At 33.2% G+C, this 23,239-nt stretch overlaps 1 protein-coding gene across 1 annotated transcript; it reads right to left on the minus strand.

Moving 5' to 3' along the window:
* Positions 1–11,419: 11,419 nt before the first annotated feature.
* Brr2 (U5 small nuclear ribonucleoprotein l(3)72Ab) lies at positions 11,420–18,099 on the minus strand. The gene has a single exon (XM_016069361.4). The coding sequence runs from the start codon at positions 17,901–17,903 to the stop codon at positions 11,481–11,483; it is 6,423 nt and encodes a 2,140-aa protein (XP_015924847.1). The 5' UTR covers positions 17,904–18,099; the 3' UTR covers positions 11,420–11,480.
* Between the last annotated feature and the right edge of the window lie 5,140 nt (positions 18,100–23,239).

Here is a 23,239-nt window from a genome sequence, read left to right on the forward strand (position 1 = left end):
GCGTTTTTTCAATCTGCGGCGTGAAAATATATCGGAAGCAGTAACCCGGAAGTCTTGAAAGAGCAATTTTACCACTAGCGCCACTACCCTTAACTTTACACGATCACCCATCCATAAAATATCATATTTGGAAGATGTGGAACTCAGAGTAATTTTTATCTTGATCATGATCAGTATCAGAAATAAATCAGCGGAATGCAATGAAATCCCTAACTTTGAACACGGGGATGTGTTTCTAGCACAGCAGTGCATGAAAGATACAGCGGGGGCATTTCAAGGGTCCATGCATTTCATTAAAAAGTTAACCAATCTTATCTCCGTGACTAGAAAATAAAGATGACTTCTTTATTCGATATCAGATTCTTTTTGGTTACTAAACAGCGGGCTTGTATGAGTTTACTTCACCGAGAGCTCATTCAGTTCATTCCACACAAGTTAAAATAATAATTTTGTCAACAAGATCATAAAATTATGACTCATTCAGCAATAACTTATCCATTGCACGAAATTAATGAATGTTGAGTCACGAAGTTGTTAGTTTGTAAAGATGGGCAATGAAATACTTGAATATATCAAAACTTATTTTACAGCTGGCATAATCTGCACCCAAGCTAAGAAAGTGGTGCTCTTTTTCCATTTTAATGCATATCGCTTTTTTTATTTATGGGCTTGGTGCCGCTCTTGTTCTTCTTTTCTCTTTTTTCCTTTTATATTACTTTAAGGATGATGCTTTTAAAGAGAAATATAAAAAACAATTGAGAATGACGAGTGTGAGTGTGATTTTAAAGCTCTCTGGTTTGGTTGATACAATACGCAGCAACGAATCAGTGCTGGTCCGTAAAGGAGCATTCACAGTGCATCCGAAAATTACGAATTCGAAGATGCGAACAAGAAACTGATTGCTGAAATATTTTATCTACGAAAAATTCGCAAATCAGGATCTCACTCGTATCTCCAAATTCGCATAGGGGATTTTTTTCTCTTGCAATTTGAATGAGAAAAGGCAATGGAAAAAAAACTAAGAGGTCATGTATGTTTTATGTACTTTTAATCAAAGGGAAGCCGAGGGGTGGATTCATAAGTGTAGAACAAGTAGCAATCACTGGCGTAGCTAAAATGTTCTTGTATGGTGGACCAACTTATAGTTTCACCAAATCACTCAGCTCCAAACATCAAAAAGTAATTTATTCTAACAAAAAATAATTTATTCTTTCCTATCGGTTCAATAAAACTAAAATTGAAGACAGTTATTTCCATGTTTGAAATATTGCTCTAGGTCGGTCAATTTAATTTCTAAAGGGAGTTTCTAAAGTGGATGTTGAAGAAGAACAGCAATCCGAAAATGCGAGTACATGCGCAATTTTTATCCCCTCCTATTTGTAATTTAATAATGTAAAATGTGCTGTTATTATAATTCACAATGTGAGATCAATCACGGGGAGATGCGAATCAAAGAGTTCGATGGGGAGAACCAAACGTTTAAAGCAATGTTAAGCATGGTGCGATAGAGTCAGTGTGGAGATGCAAAGCATTTCTTAAATTTATAAACTCGGCTAGAAAAGCAATATAATATTTTCAGAATTCTAAATATATACGATTATAATTTCATTCAAGAAAATACAGAATGAAACTCAAAATGTAATACATACAGCGAGAAACGATTTCAAATGTACTTAAAATCACAGGCATTTTTCAAAGATGATTAAAAATGTTTTCATAATAAGTTTGCCAGATAACAAAATATGAAAATAGAAGTATAAATAGCGGATAAAGGAAACCCTCTATTAATTCTTCATCCTCTTTTTACGCTTCTATTTTCGTATTTTATAATCTGGTAAATTTATTACGAAAACATTTTAAATCATTTTTGAGAAATGCCTGTAAGTGTAAGTACATTAAAATCACTGCTCGCTTTATGTATTACATCTTGAGTTTTGTATTTTCTTTAATTTTTATTTTCGATTTTTACTTGATTGTTTTATTTAGCATTTTTTATTTTCTATTCTACATTCTTTGTTTATTAAGTTCTATTTTCGTTTCAGTTTTTTTTTTTTTTTTTTGGTGCTCCCTCCTGTATTATTGTGTTTTACTCAGGCTAGAAAGCACTGTTAGTTTCGGTTATAATCGTGTGAGCTGATGACAAGATTATATCTTTTTCTTATTTTAATTTATTTTCCAATTTTTTTAATAATTCTTTTTTTTTTTAGATTTGTAAGTTGATTTTAAAAACATTTTTTAATATTTTTTTTTCTCTAGAAAATCATAACATCTTTTTTTTTGTCTTCCGTACATTTTTAACTCATTTCATGAGTTCTATGTACTTGCAGCTTATGCTCAGTAAATAAAATTTATTATTATTTTTCTTAATTTTCTTCGTTAATCTCTCTTTTCTTTTTTACTTTTTTTCTTTATTGTGTTAAATGTATAAATACTATTGCATAATTTTTATACTAAACCAAAATGTTTATACTATGTTGTACGTGCCAGAATAAAAAGCCTCTTTTTAAAACTGATATTGTCCATTTTTTAGTTGCACAGTGCGCAAAAAAAAAAAAGAAAAGAAGATTTCTTTGAATAACTTTTGATCCAAAAATCGGATCCTCACGTTTTAGAACTCACATTTAATGGTTCAGAGGAGTGACCTCAAATATTCTAATCACTCAGTGCAGACGATATTTTAAGTTACAAAATTAAAACTTCAGACACAAAAACGCACTTTCTCTGAATAAACATACCTTTTTTTTCCATTGCTTCGGATTTCTGGCCTCCAAAATATAGGGGGTAGCCACAATCTAGGACATATGGTCCCCATAGTTAGGTCAGGAGAGCGATCCAACGCTTGGACCCTATAATGTTAATTTTTCTTTTTTCGTATTTCCCCATATCTCGTAAACATTTTTAAGCGAATTGAAAATTTTTTGCACGCAATTGTAAAATTCGTTTATCCAAAGAAAATTCCATGCAAAAAATAAGTTTTAGTAAATATTTATTATCATTTACGAATAGTCGAAAAATTTTGAACTGTAAGGTATACAATTTTTAAAATCATTTTAAAGTAGGTAATTTTACGTGGAAAAATACAGAATTTGACCGAAATTGGTCGAATAGTTCCCGAGAAGTCGAATTTTTAATATACGACTTTTTTTAATTTTATATGAATTCAAAATTTTTTCGACTATTATTACTTCCAGCCTTCTTTGATGTCAAATTTCTAGGACCATCCTCGTTTGCAAAGAAAAGCATTTACTAAAGTCGTGGACTTTTAGACTGGTACCACTGATCAGTTTTAAACCAATTATATGGTTTCATTACCTACTTTATTGTTGTTGTTGTAGTTCATTTACGTCGCACTAGAGCTGCACAATGGGCTATTGGCGACGGTCTGGGAGACATCCCTGAGAATGATCCGAAGACATGCCATCACAATTTTGATCCTCTGCAGAGGGGATGGCACCCCCCGCTTCGGTAGCCCAACGACCTGCACGCGAAGTCGAGCACTTTACGGCAGCACAGTTTAACGAGGATCAATACCGCACACTCTCGGTCCCTACGCAGACTGATCCAAGTGGTCACCCACCCGCACACTGACCGCAGCCAGTGATGCTTAACTTCGGTGATCTGCTGGGAACCGTGTCTTAACGATCAGTCCACTGCGGGACTCACCTACTTTAACTTAGAACAAGAATTTTTTTTTAATTAATATTTTCTTTTATTGCCCTTTCAGTTACTATTTTCTGTGCACCATTTTTTTCGCTTTTTTTTATATCCGTCGTTGAACAACCGACCCAATTTTGGGTTTACGACTACTAATGTTCAACTCCGTAGCCTCGTAATTTTGAACCAATCCAGAAGACAAGGAACTCCAGGATCAGTACCCCAAGAGGTATTGATTTGTTATGGGAACATGGAGGACCTAGCGATTCGACAGATTTAACGTGCTTCGGCCGGCTGGGATCGAACTCTTCGACATGGGCTCTGCCAACCAGGCTATCCCCTCCTTCTGTGCACCATTTATTCAGCAATTTTCTGCTGTTGCCCAAATTCTTATAATAATATAAATGCCTTGTAGTCTCTGGTGCTTGCTTTTGTTTCGCATACAAACCCAGTGCTTCGCATTCATCTTTTTTTTCTTTCTCCTTTTATTACGACGGTCTTTTCCACAAAACTAATGAACATTTTGTATCCAAAATATACAACAGTAATTTTATCAAAGATCATTTTACCAATATGCTTATCGTAAAGAACTGGACGATTACCTGGACCCAAAAAGTAATCATGAACTAGGAAGAAAAAAAAAGTTTAACCAAAGGCGTTTATATTGTGTTACCTACTCAATCGAAACAAATAAATAAGAAATAATTTTACTCAGTGGCGAGATTGAGAACAGTTTAAATAGGCAATGGCTTTATTTTACATCGAAAAATAATCCTTTTTTATTTATTATTTGAATTTTAAAAGCGCACTGTGAATTTTTTACGAAAGTTAACGCATGCGCAACAACGATAGTAGTCTTTCAGAACCAAGACGCTAAACAAATCATTTGGGATTATCCTTTTTTTTAATTGTTGAAAATAACCAGTAAATATTAATAATAGCCGTTTTTAATTGATAACAATTGAATTGATTGAGATGATAATAATATGTATTTGTCTGATTTACACTTGCTCAGATTTCCTTAAAGGAATGATTTTTTAAAATACAAAGCCATTGCCCGGTATACATTTGATTGGTATTCCTTAAAATGCTTTACACACAATTTTTTTTTTTTAAGTGCCACTTTCCGGTATTCTCAACACTGATTCTCATGGTTAGGTAAAGTGTTCGAAACACGTTTGGCCGATATTCTCTACATTGATTTTTTTTAAGGTTAGGCGCCACTGACTGGTAAACTTTTCCCCTGTACTCCCTACAGAGGTGTTTTTTAAGGTAAAGTGCTACTACCCGGTTTTCCTTACATTGATTTTTTTTCAAGTTTAAGTGCGATTGTCCGATGCTCACTAAATTGAAGTTTTTCCAAAAGGATTGAAGTAAAATTTGAAAAAATAATATGAAAAGTATGAAAAAGTAAAAAAAAAAAAAAAAAAAATGAAAAGGTACATAAATTTCCGTAAACTTAAGGTACTGAAAAGGTTTAAAAAAGGTACTTAAATTGTGATTTCGAAACAAGATTCACGTTAAGATCACGAATTAAAATGGCTCTTTCAGATTTAACTCCATAATTGTTACATTTCAACCAGTTACAGAGCGACCCAACATGGTATTTAATAGTTTAACAGTTACTAACACTTATTCTCAGTACACTCAGTATTCAGTTATCGAACACTCATTCTCGATCTAATTATCGAACGTTAATTTTTTTTAATTCCGTGGTACACTTTGTACCTTTTGGCGCAGCGGTGACCCTTATAACTTTTTAATGTAGTTAGAAACATAGTTTTAATTTAAAAAATTTATGATAATAAAATTTGAATTATTATGATCATTATTAAGCTGATTTAATTTTTCAATCAAAAAATATTAGAATTTCTTAATTCATAAGTGTGCAAATAAGCTTTAAATGTTTTTCATTTGCTAACATTGTTAGAGAAAATAAATTTTTATTCGAACTTTCAGTGTTATCTAAGAGAATCCAAAGTCAAATGAATGAGTTTAAAATATGTTTCTGTAATAACGTAATTTTTTTTCTCTTCAAAGAATTAAATACGTTGAGCAATAAAGGAAAATTTTGTTACATTATAGCCGCATCATTATCAATATCACTCAGCTCCGCCTCACCGACCTCTATGATTGTCCCTCGCATTTATCTTTCTTTTTAGATTAGTCTATTAAAGATTAATAAAAAGAGAAGGAAAAATATATTAATTAGCCGGAAAAATAATTAAAATATATAATCACGCCATCAGCTCACACCGGTTATATCCGCAAAATGGAGTGCCTTATAATATTACGCATCTAACATTACGTGTTCTGAATTAGTATCGAACAGTCATCGCTAGGATTCGAACCCGGTTCCCCTCATCAGAAGGCACGACTCACACTAAATAATATTTGCCAATATATTTCCCAAGTTGGATTGTCATTTTATTTTCACCAACATGCTTTTTTTTCTTCAAGATTTTTATATTACTAAGAGGTTTAGCAGCCTGCTTACCAACCCTCGTTACAGCCCCTCAATCATCTTACTTTTTTTTCTTCCTTCTTCTTAAAAGTCAATATTTTTCAGAAAAAAAATTTGACTATGAAATATATAATTATTGAAATTTTATGTAAGAAAACTTCGTCAATATGTTAAATGCAACAAAATAAATGACCACTTGCATATATGAAGGAAGAAAAAATCAACTGAGGAACAGTGGCGTACGCAAGGGAGGGGTTTAGGGGTTTGAACACCCCCCTTGAGATCAGACAAAATGGCAAAAATAAAAATTTTAGTAGAAATTATGCCGGTATTATTTTTTAAGACTATATATTTTTATTTGCCTTATGCCTACCTTTTTTTCTCACGGTATTTCTCAGAATACTGAAAAAAACATTTACTAAAATAGGGTTGTACTTTTGAAACCAAATTAACTGTTATGGACTGGTTTCTTCATGTTCTGCCAGTCGCGATAGTTTTCGAAACTGGCTGTCATTCGCGAGGTCTTTACGCGATAATTCTGGAATCTTAGACGTTCTGTCGTCTTTTAGACAATTCGAGAATTTTGGAGATGCGGTGAAAAATTATATAAAAGGGGGAACGGAGTACAATGTAAGTTTTTCTGTTGTACAGAAATGTGATACTTCCGTTGAAGAAAACGTTTCTAGCATAATAAAATCTGATGAATGTGAAAGTGGCCCTCAAAGTGTTATTTCCCACCCATATGACATTGGACTTTTTTCAGAAGATATTACATTATGTTCTTAAACTTAAAAATTCAAATCAAAATTTGACTAAACAATGTTGTCGAAATAAAAAGTCAAAACTGTCTAAATTAGGGAAATAATAGTGCTTTATTACATACTCGAATTTCTTTCAGTAGCTTCAGAAAATTATGAACACCCCCCTTGAAAAAATTCTGCGTACGCCACTGCTGAGGAATATAAAATGTAGGACACATTACGAAGTAATTTTACTATCAAACTTTCTAAAAGATTTGTGTTTTTCTGATTAAATTCTTAGAATTGCTTAATTTCTGTTGTTTTCATTCTAAAAGTGTGTTGCGTTTTTTTTTTAAACAAGATTTAATACTGCATTAATACAGTTTACTGTATTAGTTCGCACTAATGCGAACTATTTATTATCACGATGCGAACTATTATTAGTGCGAACTATTTATTGTCACGATGGTGGAACACTATATATCGTAGTATAATTTTCTTTTCATCGACTGACATAGTCGATGAAAAATTTTATCGATGAAGTGGTTTTAATATTTCGCGGATTCATTAATTCACTTAGTATACCAAGAATCATTAATAGTAATTAATGCGATTGCTTTTGCGATGCCAATCTATAATAATATGTTTAAAAATTGAACTATCAATTTTAGAACATTTATCTAAACAAGTGAGGTTTTCCAATGTATTTTTTCACGTTGAATTGATGTTGTAGTTCATTTACGTCGCATTAGAGCTGCACAATGGGCTATTGGCGATGGTCTGGGAAACATCCCTGAGGATGAACCGAAGACATGCCATCACAATTTTGATATTCTGCAGAGGGGATGGCACCCCGCATTGGTAAACCGACGACCTGCACGCGAAGTCGAGCACTTTACAGTAGAACAGTTTAACGAGGACCAATCCCGCACACCCTCGGTCCCTACGCAGTCTGACCCAAGTGGTCACCCACCCGCACACTGATTGCAGCCAGTGATGTATGACTTCGGTGATCTGCTGGGAACCGTGTCTTAACGATCAGTCCACTGCGGGACCGTTGAATCGAATGAGATTATACAAGAACAATTAGAATGAATAGATTTAATATTAAAAACGCTCTATGTACGTAAGACATGTGCATTTTCGGATTGCTATATGAGCTTGTAAGTTTCATGCAGAATTAAATGAGATAAAATTCAAGTCGACAGCTATGGAAGGAATTTCTTTATAATAAGTTCAATTAAAAAAAAGAACATCGCAATTTTTGAAATACTAATCGTTTTTTCCATTCGATTAAGAGAGCAAAAAATCCATAAAAAACAATACCTCACTTGTCTGTTTAGCAACATGGGATGCGGGTATAAGTGCAAGTACAAGATTATACTTTTTCAACACAAAAGCCTTATAACTTCTTGACTTTTAATCTTATCAATTCCTGTTTATCTCAATTCAGTGTAAAAATTTACATAGAATTACATACCTTACATATTTAGATAGTTCTTTTATAGCAATGTAAAAAGTGTACAGTGAAGAATAAAAAAACCCGACCACTCTGAATAACTTTTGATCTAATGATCGAATCTTCACGTTCTAGGACTCAAATCTTAATGCCTGGAGGAGGTGACCTCAAATATGCTACTTAATAAGTGCAGACGATAATTCAAATTACGAAATCAGACTAAAAAACGTACTTTTTCTCAATAAACATTCCTTTTTTATGACAGCTATTTCTTAATGCAAAAAAAAAAGTAAAAACGCGGCCAGAAAACAAAACACCTAGTGGGGGAAGTTTTAACATTTGTTGCAGAATTTAAATTAATTATACCAAATTTTCCATAAGTTTGCTTTCACTCCGAAACATTGTGGAGATCATAATGCTGAATATATTCATTATTGCCCTTGATAAAAATCTTATTTTGGTAGAGAATTAGAAGCAGTAAAATAAATTTAATCTTGCAATTTCGAATTTAATTTAGCAGACAAGTAACTTTTAGCTTACATAGTGAAATAATCGCTCCTTTTATTAATAAAAATAAACAGAATTTACATTACATGGAAGGGAAAACAGGAATAGACCATAAAAAAAGGAAAATTTGGGATCACCTATGTCAAGTCTGATTAATATGAATTACCATTGTAATTATTAAAATGATTTTATTGAAGACAATTTTGTTTGTTGGGTGAAATAAAAGAGCAGTCTTGTTTTAGGATAAATTTAAAAATCAGCTGAAATCTACTTTCATGAAATTTTTTACCTCAAATACTATTTTCATTTAAAGCCTTTAATTGACACGAGATATCAATGGGAAGATTTCAAATGTGAGGCATTTTCGATGCCCGACAAATATATTTTTTTTTCCGAATATTTAACTTAAAAGTCTATGAGCTTAAAAGTTTGTAATTTAAAAAAAAAAGGAAAAGAAAGAAAAAAAAGATTACGACTTATTATGCAAAATATAATACGAATTTGCCAAATGTTTTATTATTTTCTACAAATTCTTAACAAAGTGTAATCCTAGAAAATAGGCTGTTCAAAACGACAAAGTCAAATTTCGTTTTTATCATTTTCCAACATGCAAAACAAACTTCAAAACACGAATTTTAAAAAATTCATTTTATAACTTCGATCAAAGATGTCTTAGTAGAAAGTTTTAAAATTATTTCAGATTCAAAAATGTCTCCAGTTTGAAAATCATCACAATAAGAAAATGCTGTTTACGTTTAAAAAAAAGTAGCAAGCAATATACTAGGTACATTGCTTTTTCTCATTGTTTAAATTACAAAAGAAGTTCAATGCATAAAATACAAATAAAAAAACTTTGTTTCAAAGCTAAAAAGAATTCTTAACTTTCTCTAAAGCTTCATTCACCATTTCTAAATGTTTCAAATCTTCCGAAAAAATTATTCGCATAGAGGGGGTACAGAAATGTTTCCATAATTTAGTCTAACCTGTATATAGTATACAGGGACTGGTCATAGACCTAGAATCGTGATGGTCACATGGGCCCTCTATGAAAGTCGGGTGGTAAAACCCCACATTCTTTTGTATCAAAAAAACATAAAAAGAACTATCTTTTTTAAGCAACAAATGTTTTAGAAGATTTTACAAGGCAAATCTTTTGGCACAATTTCAAAGATCATGCTTAAAGCTTTTGAAAACTGGGTAATTTTCACAAATGCAAAATTTGCATCAACCAATGAGAGTAGGAAGTTAAAAACTTCCTTTCCTTTTCAATACCACTATAATTAAAAAAAGCATTAAAATATAAATATCGTAATCCTATAAAATGATTTCAAACTTTCTTGTATTAAAGCTAAAAAGAATTCTTAACTTTCTCTCATTTTAGGCGGTCCGAATAAATATGACACCATTTCTAAAAGCTTCATTCAACATTTCTAAACGTTTCAAATTATACTAACAGTTTTGCCATGCAAAAACTTCCAAACCTTTGCTGCTAAAAAAATGATCACCACAGGGAAAAGTGGGGCCGTAGAAACCCACATTCTTTTGTATCGAAAAGCGTTTAAGAAATATAATTTCAGAAAACATTTTATAATAATTTCTTTTATCCTGATAAAATATTTTTCACAACTTTGTAATGAATAAAATGGAATGAAACAAATAATTATTGTTTAAATTCCCACAGAGAACAATATTACAACTCAATACAAATATGTAAGTTAAGCTAGAGTTTGAAACTCCTCTCAATAAATGTTTAAATCTAGGGAATTCCATAAACAAATAAGAAAATAGTTTAATGTAAAATACGATTGATCTTAGTATTTAGGAATTATAAAAGAAAGCTATACATATTGTTCCAGTCATGTAATTTAAAGTTGTCACTTATGGACAAACAAATTGTGTGATTTGACGCAACAAATTCAAGGTGAATTATAAATGAAGCATGAAACATTTAGCATGTTATAGAAAGTTCAAAATTTCTAATAAATTTTGGGAATCAAGTCAACAAACAACAAAATCAGTGACAATTTTAAGAAAAAAAAAATGTTATTTAAGTGTCCCTCTGGGATCAATACTCCTAGTTTGATTCTGTATGTATAAAAAGAGTAATCAATAAAATTGTATTTGGAATTGCATAAATATTTCAACTAATAAATCTAAAAAAGGATCAATAAGTTAATGATTAAAAACCAATAATTAGCAATGAATAACTTAAATTACAATTAATAAATATTAAGTACTGAAAACACATACACTTTTAGCCACTGGTTCGGTTTTATAATTAAATCCAATAAAAATAAACCTTTGCACTTTATTTTACTTTATACAGACTTGACATAAGAATTCAATTTATTAAAGAATACTCAAAAACAAATATATCGAAATGTATTTAGAATTTATAGATAAAAATATAATTTTCTTTATACTAATTTCAACATAATAATTTTAAAAAAGTAAACTGTTTCAAAATATACAGCTTTTTAAACAAATGATTAGAATCAGTAACTTGAGAAAAATATAGTAAGCATATGTATGAAGTGTAATGTAAAATATGTAAACAGGTGTACACATATATCTATAAAAAAAATGATTAGATAGTTAGTCCATCAATCATTTTATTCAAAGCTTTACACCATTAAAAACGAGAATGAGAATAAACTTAATCACTGTCACTATCTGATCCTCTTCTGCCAGGTTCATTTATTCTGATATTGAACCTATATTCTTGATCACAGCCCATGTAGGAATCACTCATGTAATACAATGTATAAGTATGATCCCCAGGACTAGGAGCTACAAAGTCAAGTTTGATCTTTGCCTTTTGCTGTAATGTAAGTCTCTTTATGGAAATGAGAGAGTTTGTTTTAGGATCTCCAATAACTACCCACCAACCTTCTTCACGTCTTTGCGGAAACAAAGGAGCAATAACAGGACCAGTCACTTCGTCTTCTCTCTCGAGTTGCACGTTCACTATAACCGTCTCTCCACTCACAATGTTTTCTCTGTTCTGAACGTCGTACGTCAGCTCAATGTTTGGATATCTATTGCAGAATCTGGCAACGTCAGCCATTTGAGCGTCATTCAGCTGTAAAAGTCGGTTTCTGTCTTCGTCTTCGAGTTCCATGACATCAAATACAGTGTTGATTTCTGAATCGGTACAACGCTTGATTATCTCAGTGGTAAAATGGGGAAGCTGTTTCAAATAGGAGTCTTTACTCCACATAGCTTGTGTTACCATTTGAGCAAGTTCCATAGAAGCAATAGCAGGTGACAACCAACCATTGGAGCTCAACACATCAACACAGGCTTGAATTAAACGGATAGCTTTGCTCAGGATCTCTTCAGTATCAGACTGAAGTTCAGCTGATAACTGCATGCGCGATAAATGAGCCTGTAAGAGTAAATTGGTCTTCACATGAGGATCACTAAATTTAGGGTTAGTCAACTTATTAGGTAATCTGTTGGCAAGTTGCTTCAGTAAATTATCCTCACGATGTCGAATTGGTACACTTTCATATTCAGCGGCAGAACTTATTATTTCTAACAGACCCCTAATTTTAGTTTTGCTATTGAGAGAAACACTGAATAACTCAATTGTGGTGTAATTTATATAATAATAGGCAGCAATCATTCCCAAGTTCAAAGGCGATACATCCATTTCATCTTCAATGTTAATGCATCGAGATTGCTCAAGATCATTCAAAGTATTTTCAACAAGCTCCGATAAGTGGTCAGATAAATGCCTATGGGTTACACCTTGCAGATTATAATAGTTTGGATTCTGCGTCATTCTTCTGTACAGGAAAGTCCAAGTTAAATAATCAACAGCATCTTGCTTGTTATCGATGGTTTTGGTCACAATTTCAGCATTAAAGTGATCATGAAGACAATGATCTAAATGGCTTTCAACCGGCAAAGGTTCATATAAAAATTTTGTGAAAAAATCCTTCTTAGAGCTCTGACATAAAAGAACACACTTTCCATCATCATCAATAGTTGGACGATTTGCACGCCCAACCATCTGAAGAACATCAGTTATGGAATAATCTTCATAGGTATGAATCTTTCCATTATAAAACTGAGTATCCATTATGACCACTAAATAAGCTGATAGTGATAAACCCCAGCAAAGATTTCTTGATACTACAACAACTTGGATAGCACCACTATCAAAAAGTTGCCCGATAGTTTTAGTATCATTTGTACTCAAACCTTCATGCAAGTAGGCAACACCATTGCCAATAGTTTCTTTTAAAGTCTTATCCTGAATTTTATCAACAAACGGTTGGATATCGTCATCAGTACAATGGAGGAAACGAGTAGGCTGTGCTTCTGACGCACAGTAAGTCAAGATATCAATTGCAGTTAATCGAGATTGTTTTCGAGAAGGAACAAAAACGATAACGGGTTTTCTTGGTGAAAGTCTTGTAATTGCTTGGTACACAGGCTTACTCATAGCAAGAAGACGAGAAGCATTATGTGTGATGTTAAATCCTTGGATATGGAGCTCAAGTTGTACAGGCCTTACATTTGGTGGAAAGTTGAATGTAGAGTTAGGACTTGCTCCTAACCATTGAGCAACATCTTTGGCATTGGCTAGAGATGAGCTCAAAGCAACAATACGAATAGGCTTTTCAATCTGTGATGAGATATATCTCATACGTGAGCAAATAACTTCTAAAATAGGGCCATCTTCTCCACCAATCAGTTGCAATTCATCAACAATAAACAAATTTATGTTCTGGACATTTTTACGTTGCTTCCACCTTCGTGATAATACGTCCCACTTCTCAGGAGTACTTATAATAATGTTGCCTTTAGCCAAAAGCTTCAAATCTGTACCAGTTTCACCAGTTAATAAAACAACTTTTTTATTCATGGGTTGGGAAGAAAATTTAACAGTCCAATCAGCATAAATTATTTCAGCAAGCGGTTCTTTAGGAGTGACATAAACACAGCGAGCATCAGCATTTTGAGAGAGCAGGCGTAATACTGCAAATTCAGCACAGATGGTCTTTCCACTTCCAGTGGGAGCTCCGATAAATACATTGTCGTCACTGTTATATACAGAGTTAAATACCTGCGTTTGAATAGGATTGAAATAGGGAAACTTGTCTTTGTATAATGATTCAAAGAAAGGATTTTGCAAAGCAGACACAGGCAAAGGTTGTAAGTCCAAAAGCTCGGTTGGAGGAGGATACTTTTCAGGAAGTATCAGATGACGAAATGATACAGGCAATTGGGTTTCTGATCCTATCCACTGGTCAGACACGATTCTAATAAAATATTGAGGCGGAAGAGGCTCAAACACAGGAACAAAAAATTTCACTATATGTTCATCCTGACAGAACTTGCTTTTGAGTAAGAAATATTCATGATGAAGAATAACTTCACTATCTACATCTTCAACCAGAATCCAGAAAGCTTCAGAGCTACCATGAACTTTTTCATCCCACTGGAAATCAGGTGTAATAGTCAACTCTACTCGCAATGTAGCTCGAGTTACAGGTTGAATGTGAGCAGATAGTTCCAGTTTTGGGAACTGATGTACATATTTATGAACAGTTTTACCTAATTTAGGCATTCTTAAAAGCTCACCAATTTCATTGGGTCCCAAATCATATAGTCTCTCCCAAGGGAAATTTTTCTTTTCTATTTTCTTTACAACTTCTTCTGGTATCTTTTTAAACTGACGAAGAGGTGACATTGATTGCCACATTCGACGTTTTATCATTTTACACAAACTCAGAGCCTTATCTGTCAATTGTGCCCAACCTCTATGAAGCACGATTTCAAAAATGGCTCGCATCAATCTATCTGCACTTTGAGTTATGTAAACCATATCAGCCATTAATGCCAAGCCTTCAAGTTTCAGCTGAGAAATATAAGCCTGAAGCAACACATTCACTTTAGCACTTGATTCTTCAATGCTTTCCTTAATTGGAATAGGAACTCGTTCCATAAGTTTTTGTAATTCTAGCTTTTCTTCTTCTCGGATATTTAAGTTTTTGAATTCACTAGACAATGAAAACACACGGAAGAGTTCAATTTCACTCAATGTTTGCTTCAATAGCTGTGTATATGTAGTCATTGTCTCAAAAGTGCAATAATAATGACTTGCAATTCTTCCAATTTCAGTTATTTGAAATACACCAGCTTTTTTATCAAACTTCAGAAGATTACTCTTATCTAACAAATTCGCAGCAGTAAAAATCAAATCAGCTCTATGCTTTTCTAGTAACTGATCCTCCGAACTATCTAGAATGCCATAAAGAGAAGGATTTCTGAGCATACGTATATATAAGTATGAATATCCTAGCCAAGTAACTGCTTCTTTCATGTTTTGAATATTACCAAGGACGATTTCTGCATTTAACATGTCAGGAAGTTTGCTAATCATTTGACTTTCAACAGGTAATTGTTGATTTAACAAGGATAAATAATACTGCAATTCACTATGGTTAGTTATTAAAATACCTTCTCCTTTGGTATCATACTGTGGTCTACCAGCTCTACCCAACATTTGAAGGACATCCAGTGCTCCTAACTCTACCCATCGCCCTTTTTCAGGACTGTAAACTTGAGTGCCTTTTATGATGACAGTGTGAGCAGGAAGATTGACACCCCAAGCTAAAGTAGCAGTTGAAACAAGCACTTGAATGTGACGATCAGCAAACAGATCTTCAACTAAAGTACGGTCTACACGGCTCATACCAGCATGATGGATAGCAAAACCATAAGGCAAAAGATCTTTCAATTCTAAATTTTTTACTTGGTTCGCTTCAGTTTCTAATACAGCCGTAGATGCGGAGCCTCCACGCAAAAATTGCCCAAGTGTATCTTTTTCTAAACACATATCTCTAATTTCTCTAGCAGTTTTTCCAGTCTCTTTTCTCGAATGAACAAAAATCAAAACTTGATTTTTACCTGCATGTTCCATGACTTTTTCATATAAAATTTCTTTCATCAGCATAAATCGTTTAATGGGCTTCTTTTCAGTAATACCAATATACTGTTGCTCCAGAGGGACAGGCCTGAAACTGTTATCAAAATAAAATAGACCAGTGGATGGAGTTACTCTCAGGAAACTGGCTACATCTTCATAATTTGGCAAAGTAGCACTTAGACCAACAAGACGCACTTCCTCTTGTGTCATTTCAATATTACGGATAGTCCTTGCCACCAAAGCTTCTAGAACAGGTCCTCTTTCATCGTGCAGGAGATGAATTTCATCAAAAATCATCAACCTAACAAGTTGTGTATAGGTACGTTCACCACCTTTTCTAGTAACAATGTCCCACTTTTCAGGGGTGCACACAATAACTTGAGTAGCATTAATTTGTTCTCTTGTAAGCTGATGATCACCAGTCAATTCAGATACTTGAATGTTATAAGAACTAAGTCGTTTACTGAAATTACCAACCATTTCTTGTACCAAAGATCGCATGGGAGCAACATATATAATTTTAAACTCATCAGCATTAATAGTTCCGTCTGCATTAATGTGTTTTCCTATTTCTCGCATCATACACAACAATGCAACATTTGTTTTACCAGCACCAGTTGGAGCACATAAAAGTAAATTTTGATCAGTCTCTAATGCAGCTTTGCATAGACGGCTTTGGATTCGATTTAGGCTTTTGTATCCTTCAAATGCATGCTGAACATACTTGGGTAGTTTTTCAATAGGCATTAAAGATTCACTAGAATCAAAAGGTTTGGGTTTCAATGCTGGAACATGGATTTCTTCATAGCCACGCCTTTGTTTTCTAAAAGATCCATCAGGCAGTTGACAACGTTTATTGGCCATAAAGTGGCTACCATGTGCAAACGTAAGATCTTCCAAATCTAGCATACGGCACTGCTGTAATTGAGGAACGCTTTCACCATCAATGTCCATAGCTTCTATGTCAGCATCCACTCGAGCTTGGCGGACTTGAGCACGCCTTTCTCGCTCCTCTTGAATAATATCTTCCTTTTCAGTGTTTTCCAACTGACGTAGTATTTTTTCAAGTTCTGGATCATTTTGCATTTTTTCTTTTAACTTGGTTTTTTCTGCGCCACTTTGCAAAGAAGCAAGAAGAGTACAGTATAAAATCATTTGCCTACGCTGACGCAAAATTTTAATGAACTCAAATTGGTTGTAACCCAGAAGTAAAACCAACTGATTTTCAACATCTCGGTCATCAACAGCCGTTTTTAAGATTTCCAAAACTTCTCCAGCTCTGGTTTGGGCAATAACAGGATCATCATAAAACTTACTTAGCTTTCTCTGCAGCCAATATGCATCAATATCTCGAGGATGCAATCCTTTACCACTCTTTCCAAGGGTGTCTTGGCTTGCACCTAAATTTGTGGCATGAAGAGTACTGTCAACAACAGCTTCGTCACCTTCATTTTCATCATTAGAGTCATCATCTTTAACTTCTCCACATATATCTTCTTCTTCGTCATCAGATTCTTCAAACTGCACATTCACACCATAGGTTTCATCAATATTATCTTCAGTAGTTTGAACTTTGTCATCAACTCCATAATCATTAATTTTCTTGCACAAGTTAACTAAAACTGCATATCGTTCTTGGGCCAAACTACCAAGTAGCCCTTCGGTTTCTTTTCTCCTTTCTAGGTCATTTCGAATTCGTTCATTTTTTAGGACTGCAAGGACTTCATCAGCTGCTCCACACAAAATATCTCTAGGTTGATCACCTAAAGCTTCTTGAATAAAGCTAAGTAACACTTCATAAGTTTGCTTTGTTTCTGCAGTTTTAGGTCGGTATAAAATACCTACCATATCTTCAATACCTTCAGAAAGTAATGTTTGTCCCTTAAGCTTAGAGAAGTCATATTTTGATTCATCTTTTTTTAAGCGTTTAGCTTTTTTCTCCTCAGCTTTAGCCGGTTTAGTACGCTGATATCGATCACCCATACGGGATCCTTCCAATTTTCCAACAAGAGATACAACTTCCCCTGTAGCCTCATCTCTAGGCCTCCTTTCTATTAGACGAGTATCAGCTTGTAAAACTAAATTAGAATTAGCTTTATATTCGAATTGTAGCGAACGAGCAGCAGCATCCGCCATTTTTTTAAGCAAAATTTGTTTATTTTCGTTTGTATAGAGTGGAGTTGTAAAGAAGGATGAAAAAAGTAAAAGTTGTTGTTCATTTACGTCGCACTAGAGCTGCACAATGGGACGACAAAAAATAAAGTAAAAGAAAACATTTATTTTGAGTGAACATTGAATCATTTAGATGACAACCTATTTTCTGCTACGCGCGTGCACGAAACTACTGAGGAAATTCCCAAGCAGGCACATAACGCATGCACGATACGAATCGGATGTAGTGAGAAAAGCTCATTACTATAAAAGGGCTCATCTGACTGGATGCAAAAAATTCATATACAATTTTTTCATTTGGAAATGAGAACTTGAATAGTAGAATATTTTTATCCCTGAAATTCGATAGTCAGTTTCTCGTTTGCGTCTGTGAATTTTTTGCATGCAGCGAGAATGGCCTTTTATAGTTTCCAAAGTGCTGTTTTTACTGTATAAGAAAAATTTACGCAAGCGAATTCGAAGAGTTGAGCGAGAACTTGATTGTCGAATTATATTTGCCCATGGAAAATTCAAAAAGTAGGTAATCACTCGCAACTCCAAATTCACATGCGCGATATTTGCGCATGATTAGTAGTAATTATTTTTCTTAATATTTGCACATGCACTAACCTTCTTAATATTTGCACATGCACTCTGAAGGGTTATTTTAACTGTATGTGATTCGCGCACATTTAATCTCCGACGAAGGGGATTGAGTGAACGATTGGTAAAATATATCCTATCGCAAAAGAATTGACCCATCAGGTTCTCCTCCTCTTGCTCTTGAAGAATATGGAAGTGCATTAAAATCATGCAGTGAAAACAGTTCCTTATTACTTGTGATTAAAAGAGCATCCTTACTGAATGCAGTTGCCACAGCTCCGATCTCCTCCGGGGAAAGATAAGATCCTGATTGGTGAAATGTATTATCAGATGAAACCACATTCACTCAGAATGGCCCTTAAGTCCCTACACGCACCTGCCGTTGTCCAATCTCTCACGCATGTACATAAAGCATGATTTGTTGTCCAACGTGTGTACGCATATGAGTGAGACTCAGTTAAAATGCTGGTTCATAGAGCGTGCATTTCGTTCAAAAACATCATGCGCATGCGAAGGTTTTGCATATCAAAAGAGTCCCGCAGTGGACTGATCATTAAGACACGGTTCCCAGCAGATCACCGAAGTCAAGCATCACTGGCTGCGGTCAGTGTGCGGGTGGGTGATCCACTTGGATCAGTCTGCATAGGGACCGAGGGTGTGCGGTATTGGTCCTCGTTAAACTGTGCTACCGTAAAGTGCTCGACTTCGCGCGCAGGTCATTGGGCTACCGAAGCAGGGGTGCCATCCCCTCTGCAGAGGATCAAAATTGTGATGGCATGTCTTCGGATCATCCTCAGGGATGTTTCCCAGACCGTCGCCAATAGCCGACGTAAATGAACTACAACAACAACAACAGCATATCAAAAGAAGCTATATATAAGCTTGTAAATAATATTTTCGTTGCTCATTCAATTCCTTTAACTGTATTTATTTTCCTGTATAATTTTGACAAACAGTACTATTTTAACGTGCTCAATTTTATTATTCTTGAAATTTGGAGCTTGCTCCTACCCCATTACTATTATTATATGTTTTATTACCTTAAATATGTCTCTTAAGCTCATGTTTTACAGATTATGACGAATCAGGTGGTGGCCCTTCGGGCCAAATACTGAGGATTTAAATTTTAGGGAATGACCTCAAATATGTTCATTAATTAGTACACACAATAATTTAAGTTATGAAATCAGACACAAAAATGTATCTTCTCTGAATAAACATTCTTCTTTTCTTCGACGGATACAGATTTATAATCCCCAAAATATAGCCGCAATCTAGGAAATATGGTCCTAATAGTAAAGTCACAAGACCGAATCAAAGTTTGTGCCTCTTTTTATGTTAATTTTACTTTTTACGGATTTCAGCATATCTCGAAAACTTTTTGGCGAATTGAAAAATATTTGCACACAATTATAAAATTTGTTTATTCAAAGATTATATTAAAGAATATAACTTTTAATAAATATGTATTATTTTTATTATTTAATCTATTAATGGCTGAAAAATGTTTGAATTGTTAGATATACAATTTTTTACATCGTTTTAAAGAATGTGATTTTGCATGGCAAAAACAAAATTTGAGCGAAATCGGTCGAATAATTACCGAATAGTCATCGAGAAGTCCGATATTTGCGCCAACTTAATTTGTTAAGAAAGTGATTTTTTTGTTGAAGTTTTCATTAATTTTTAAAAGCGCTGCGGAAAAATGAGATTCCTTTATTATTTGTTCAAATAGTAACTTTTCCACCCCGAAGTGCTCCGAAATTCAAAAATTCATTTTTGTGTGCATATTTTAGACCTTTAGTTATTATTTTTTTTCTTCCTCATGATAGCATATTTATGGAATAAAGGTTTATATTTTTGAATTGCTTATTGGAAATAATTATTAAATTTTGTATTATTAAGTATTATAATTATTAAATTTTATATTAAGTATTATAATTATTAAGTTTTACATTATTTAATAATTATTAAATTTTATTCCAATAATTATAAAAATAGTTATTGGAAATAATTTTAAATAAGAAAGGTTTCCACTGTTTGTTAATATTTTACTTATTTTTAAATAGTGGCATAAAATATTATTTGTACCAGAACAAGCCTATAAACCTAATTTAAAATAATAAAAATAAAAAAAACGAAAAAAATGGTTCAAATAAAAAAATGGGAATTTTTAGAAAGCCCCAAGCCTTAGGAGTTTTTTAAAGTCAAAAACTATTTAAAAAAAAAGAGTTAAAAAAAAAAAAAAGGTTTTTATTAAATAAAAAACTATTCTTTCAATCCTGCTTTATGCACAAAACTAGTTTTATGAGTGTACTTAGTTTTACAATTTTTTTTTATTTTTAATTCACTTCGGAGAATATTGCTTTAATGAATTTACAAATACGATAACTAAATAACAGAGATTATAGAATGTTCTAATAGATGTCGCTACGGTCCTATTCGGAGTGATTTACTGAAAGACAGGACTTTCTCTTTCATTTTACGTTAACTTATAGTACAATTCGCGAAATAAAAAGAGAAGATGAAAACAGTTCAACAATTTTTGATATATATTGATTGGATTTTCACGTACTAAGCTGCAATCTTAAGATTGCGGTTTCTTCCAAAACTTTGAAGGTCAAAAAATCAATTTCCTGTCGGATTTAAAGTACAGTCTACACAATTAATTTAATTAAAGAAATTCCTTTAATTATTGAGATTGTAGGTGACCATCAGACCATTTTTAATTTGTGCGCTGACGTCTTGATAATAGAAGTTGAAAATATAATTTTTTCCTGTTAGCTGACTCTGAACGGAGAAACAAAAGAAAACTTTAAAATTCTTATGTATTGCAAAATATAATTTTTAACATTTTATTAATTTTGCGTGAAATACTGTAATGTCATAATGCGTATACAATGTCAGCAAAAAAAAAAAAAAAAAAAAAAAAGAGACAAGGTCTATTAATTTATTTATGCTAAAATGTCTTTTTCTTCTTTTTCTTTCTATTTTTTTTTTTAAATTTGGCATTATGTATGAATTAAATTACAGTGGAAATAATTATCACACGCATTGAATTTTTGGCATAACATAGTTAACAAAAACTTATTCTTAAAAAAAAAATTATTTAAAGCATTGTCGATATGTATCCAAAACAAGATAACCGTATTTATATATCTAGGATAGCGAACCTTAAAAACGAACAATTTCAGTTTCGATATTAAAAACTTAATTATTCAAACTTTATGTACCAAGTTTCATAAAAAGTATTGAACATTTATGAGAACATTAAGTATAATACTTATTAATTACATGTAAATAAAAATTTCCGTTACGGTACAATATTTTCAAAAAAATAATTTCAAAATTTTTGGAACCGGAAAACAAAATCTTGACAAAGTCAATACAACTCAAGTATGAGCAGTGCCGGATTACCCATTACGCCAGACTAGGCCATGGCCTGAGGTCCCCAATGATTAGGGCCCCCTTAAAAGGGATTTTTTTTGAAAATAAATTTAAAAAAATTAAGAAAAACAATGATTTAAAAAAAAAAAATCAATTTCAAATATATATTAATAAAATATGATAATTTTTTTAGTTCTAATTTAACAAAATGAAGTAAAATTTAATTTATTATTATTTATTTTAATTTTAAATATGCTTTCCTAAATGAAAAGATATATAAATACTTTTATATTGGAATAAGTAGAAAATATACGAGAAAAAAATTTAATCTAAGGGCCCTAAAAATTTGAATGCCAAGGGCCCCACGTACGCTTAATCCGGCACTGAGTATGAGGATTTTTTTTCGCAACCTCAATAATATAATCGTGCATCTTTAAAATACTATAGTAGTAGTACTATAGTAGATAATATACTATAAATAAAATACTATAGTAGTAGTACTTTTCATAACCTAGGTACACGCTCAGGGCTTGGAGGAAAGAAAAAAAAAGTAGTAGTCAGTAGTACTTCATTTACGTCGCACTAGAGCTGCACAATGGGCTATTAGCGATGGTAAGGGAAACATCTCTGAGGATGACAGCCCATCGCAATTTTGATTCTCTACAGAAGGGATGACTTCCCCTCTTTGATGTCCAATAACCTGTACGCAAAGTCGAGCATTTTACGATAGAACAATTTAAGGAGGACTCCGCAACCTCGGTCACTTTGCAGGCTGATCAAAGTGGTTACTCACACGCTCACTGACCTCAGCTAAGGATGCTCGCCTTCTGTGATCTGCTGAGAACTGTGTCCTACGATTAGTCCATAGTGGAGCAAAATATTATAGAGAATTAGTTTAAGGTCTTGTATGCTCAGCTAAAATCCACCTTGTCATGAAATTTTAATGGACAATGCAATTTGATCCCAGGGCTAAAAAGAATAGAAGGGCTGGTTCACTCCTTTGAAGTAGCTCTCGCCGCGCCAATCCTCCGATTTTCTCTAGTGACGTCGCTTTGGAGCAAAGCTCGCACTTTTACTTCAAGAACGGAGCTTTCGGCCTTACTAGCTCTAACTAATATTGGAGCATTTCTTTTTGCGACATATTCTAAGACATTTGTTATTTTCTATAATGATTTTCCTCAGTTTTTGCAGCGAATTTAAAACTATTATCGAAATGCCAGTTTGCGCGATTGCAACTAGAAAAAATTTTGTTAGAAAAACAAAAGGAAAAAATATAATTTTACGCGTGTTCCCTAAAGTAAATGAACAACTATGTAAAGAATGGATTCCGA

The sequence above is a fragment of the Parasteatoda tepidariorum genome, chromosome 8, assembly GCF_982258835.1.
Source record: "Parasteatoda tepidariorum strain Cologne lab strain chromosome 8, Ptep-v5.0, whole genome shotgun sequence".
Classification (NCBI taxonomy): Eukaryota; Metazoa; Arthropoda; class Arachnida; order Araneae; family Theridiidae; genus Parasteatoda; species Parasteatoda tepidariorum.

Excerpts from the sequence above, each read along its gene's own strand:
- Brr2 (XM_016069361.4), bottom strand. The coding sequence starts at position 17,903 with ATGGCGGATGCTGCTGCTCGTTCGCTACAATTCGAATATAAAGCTAAT.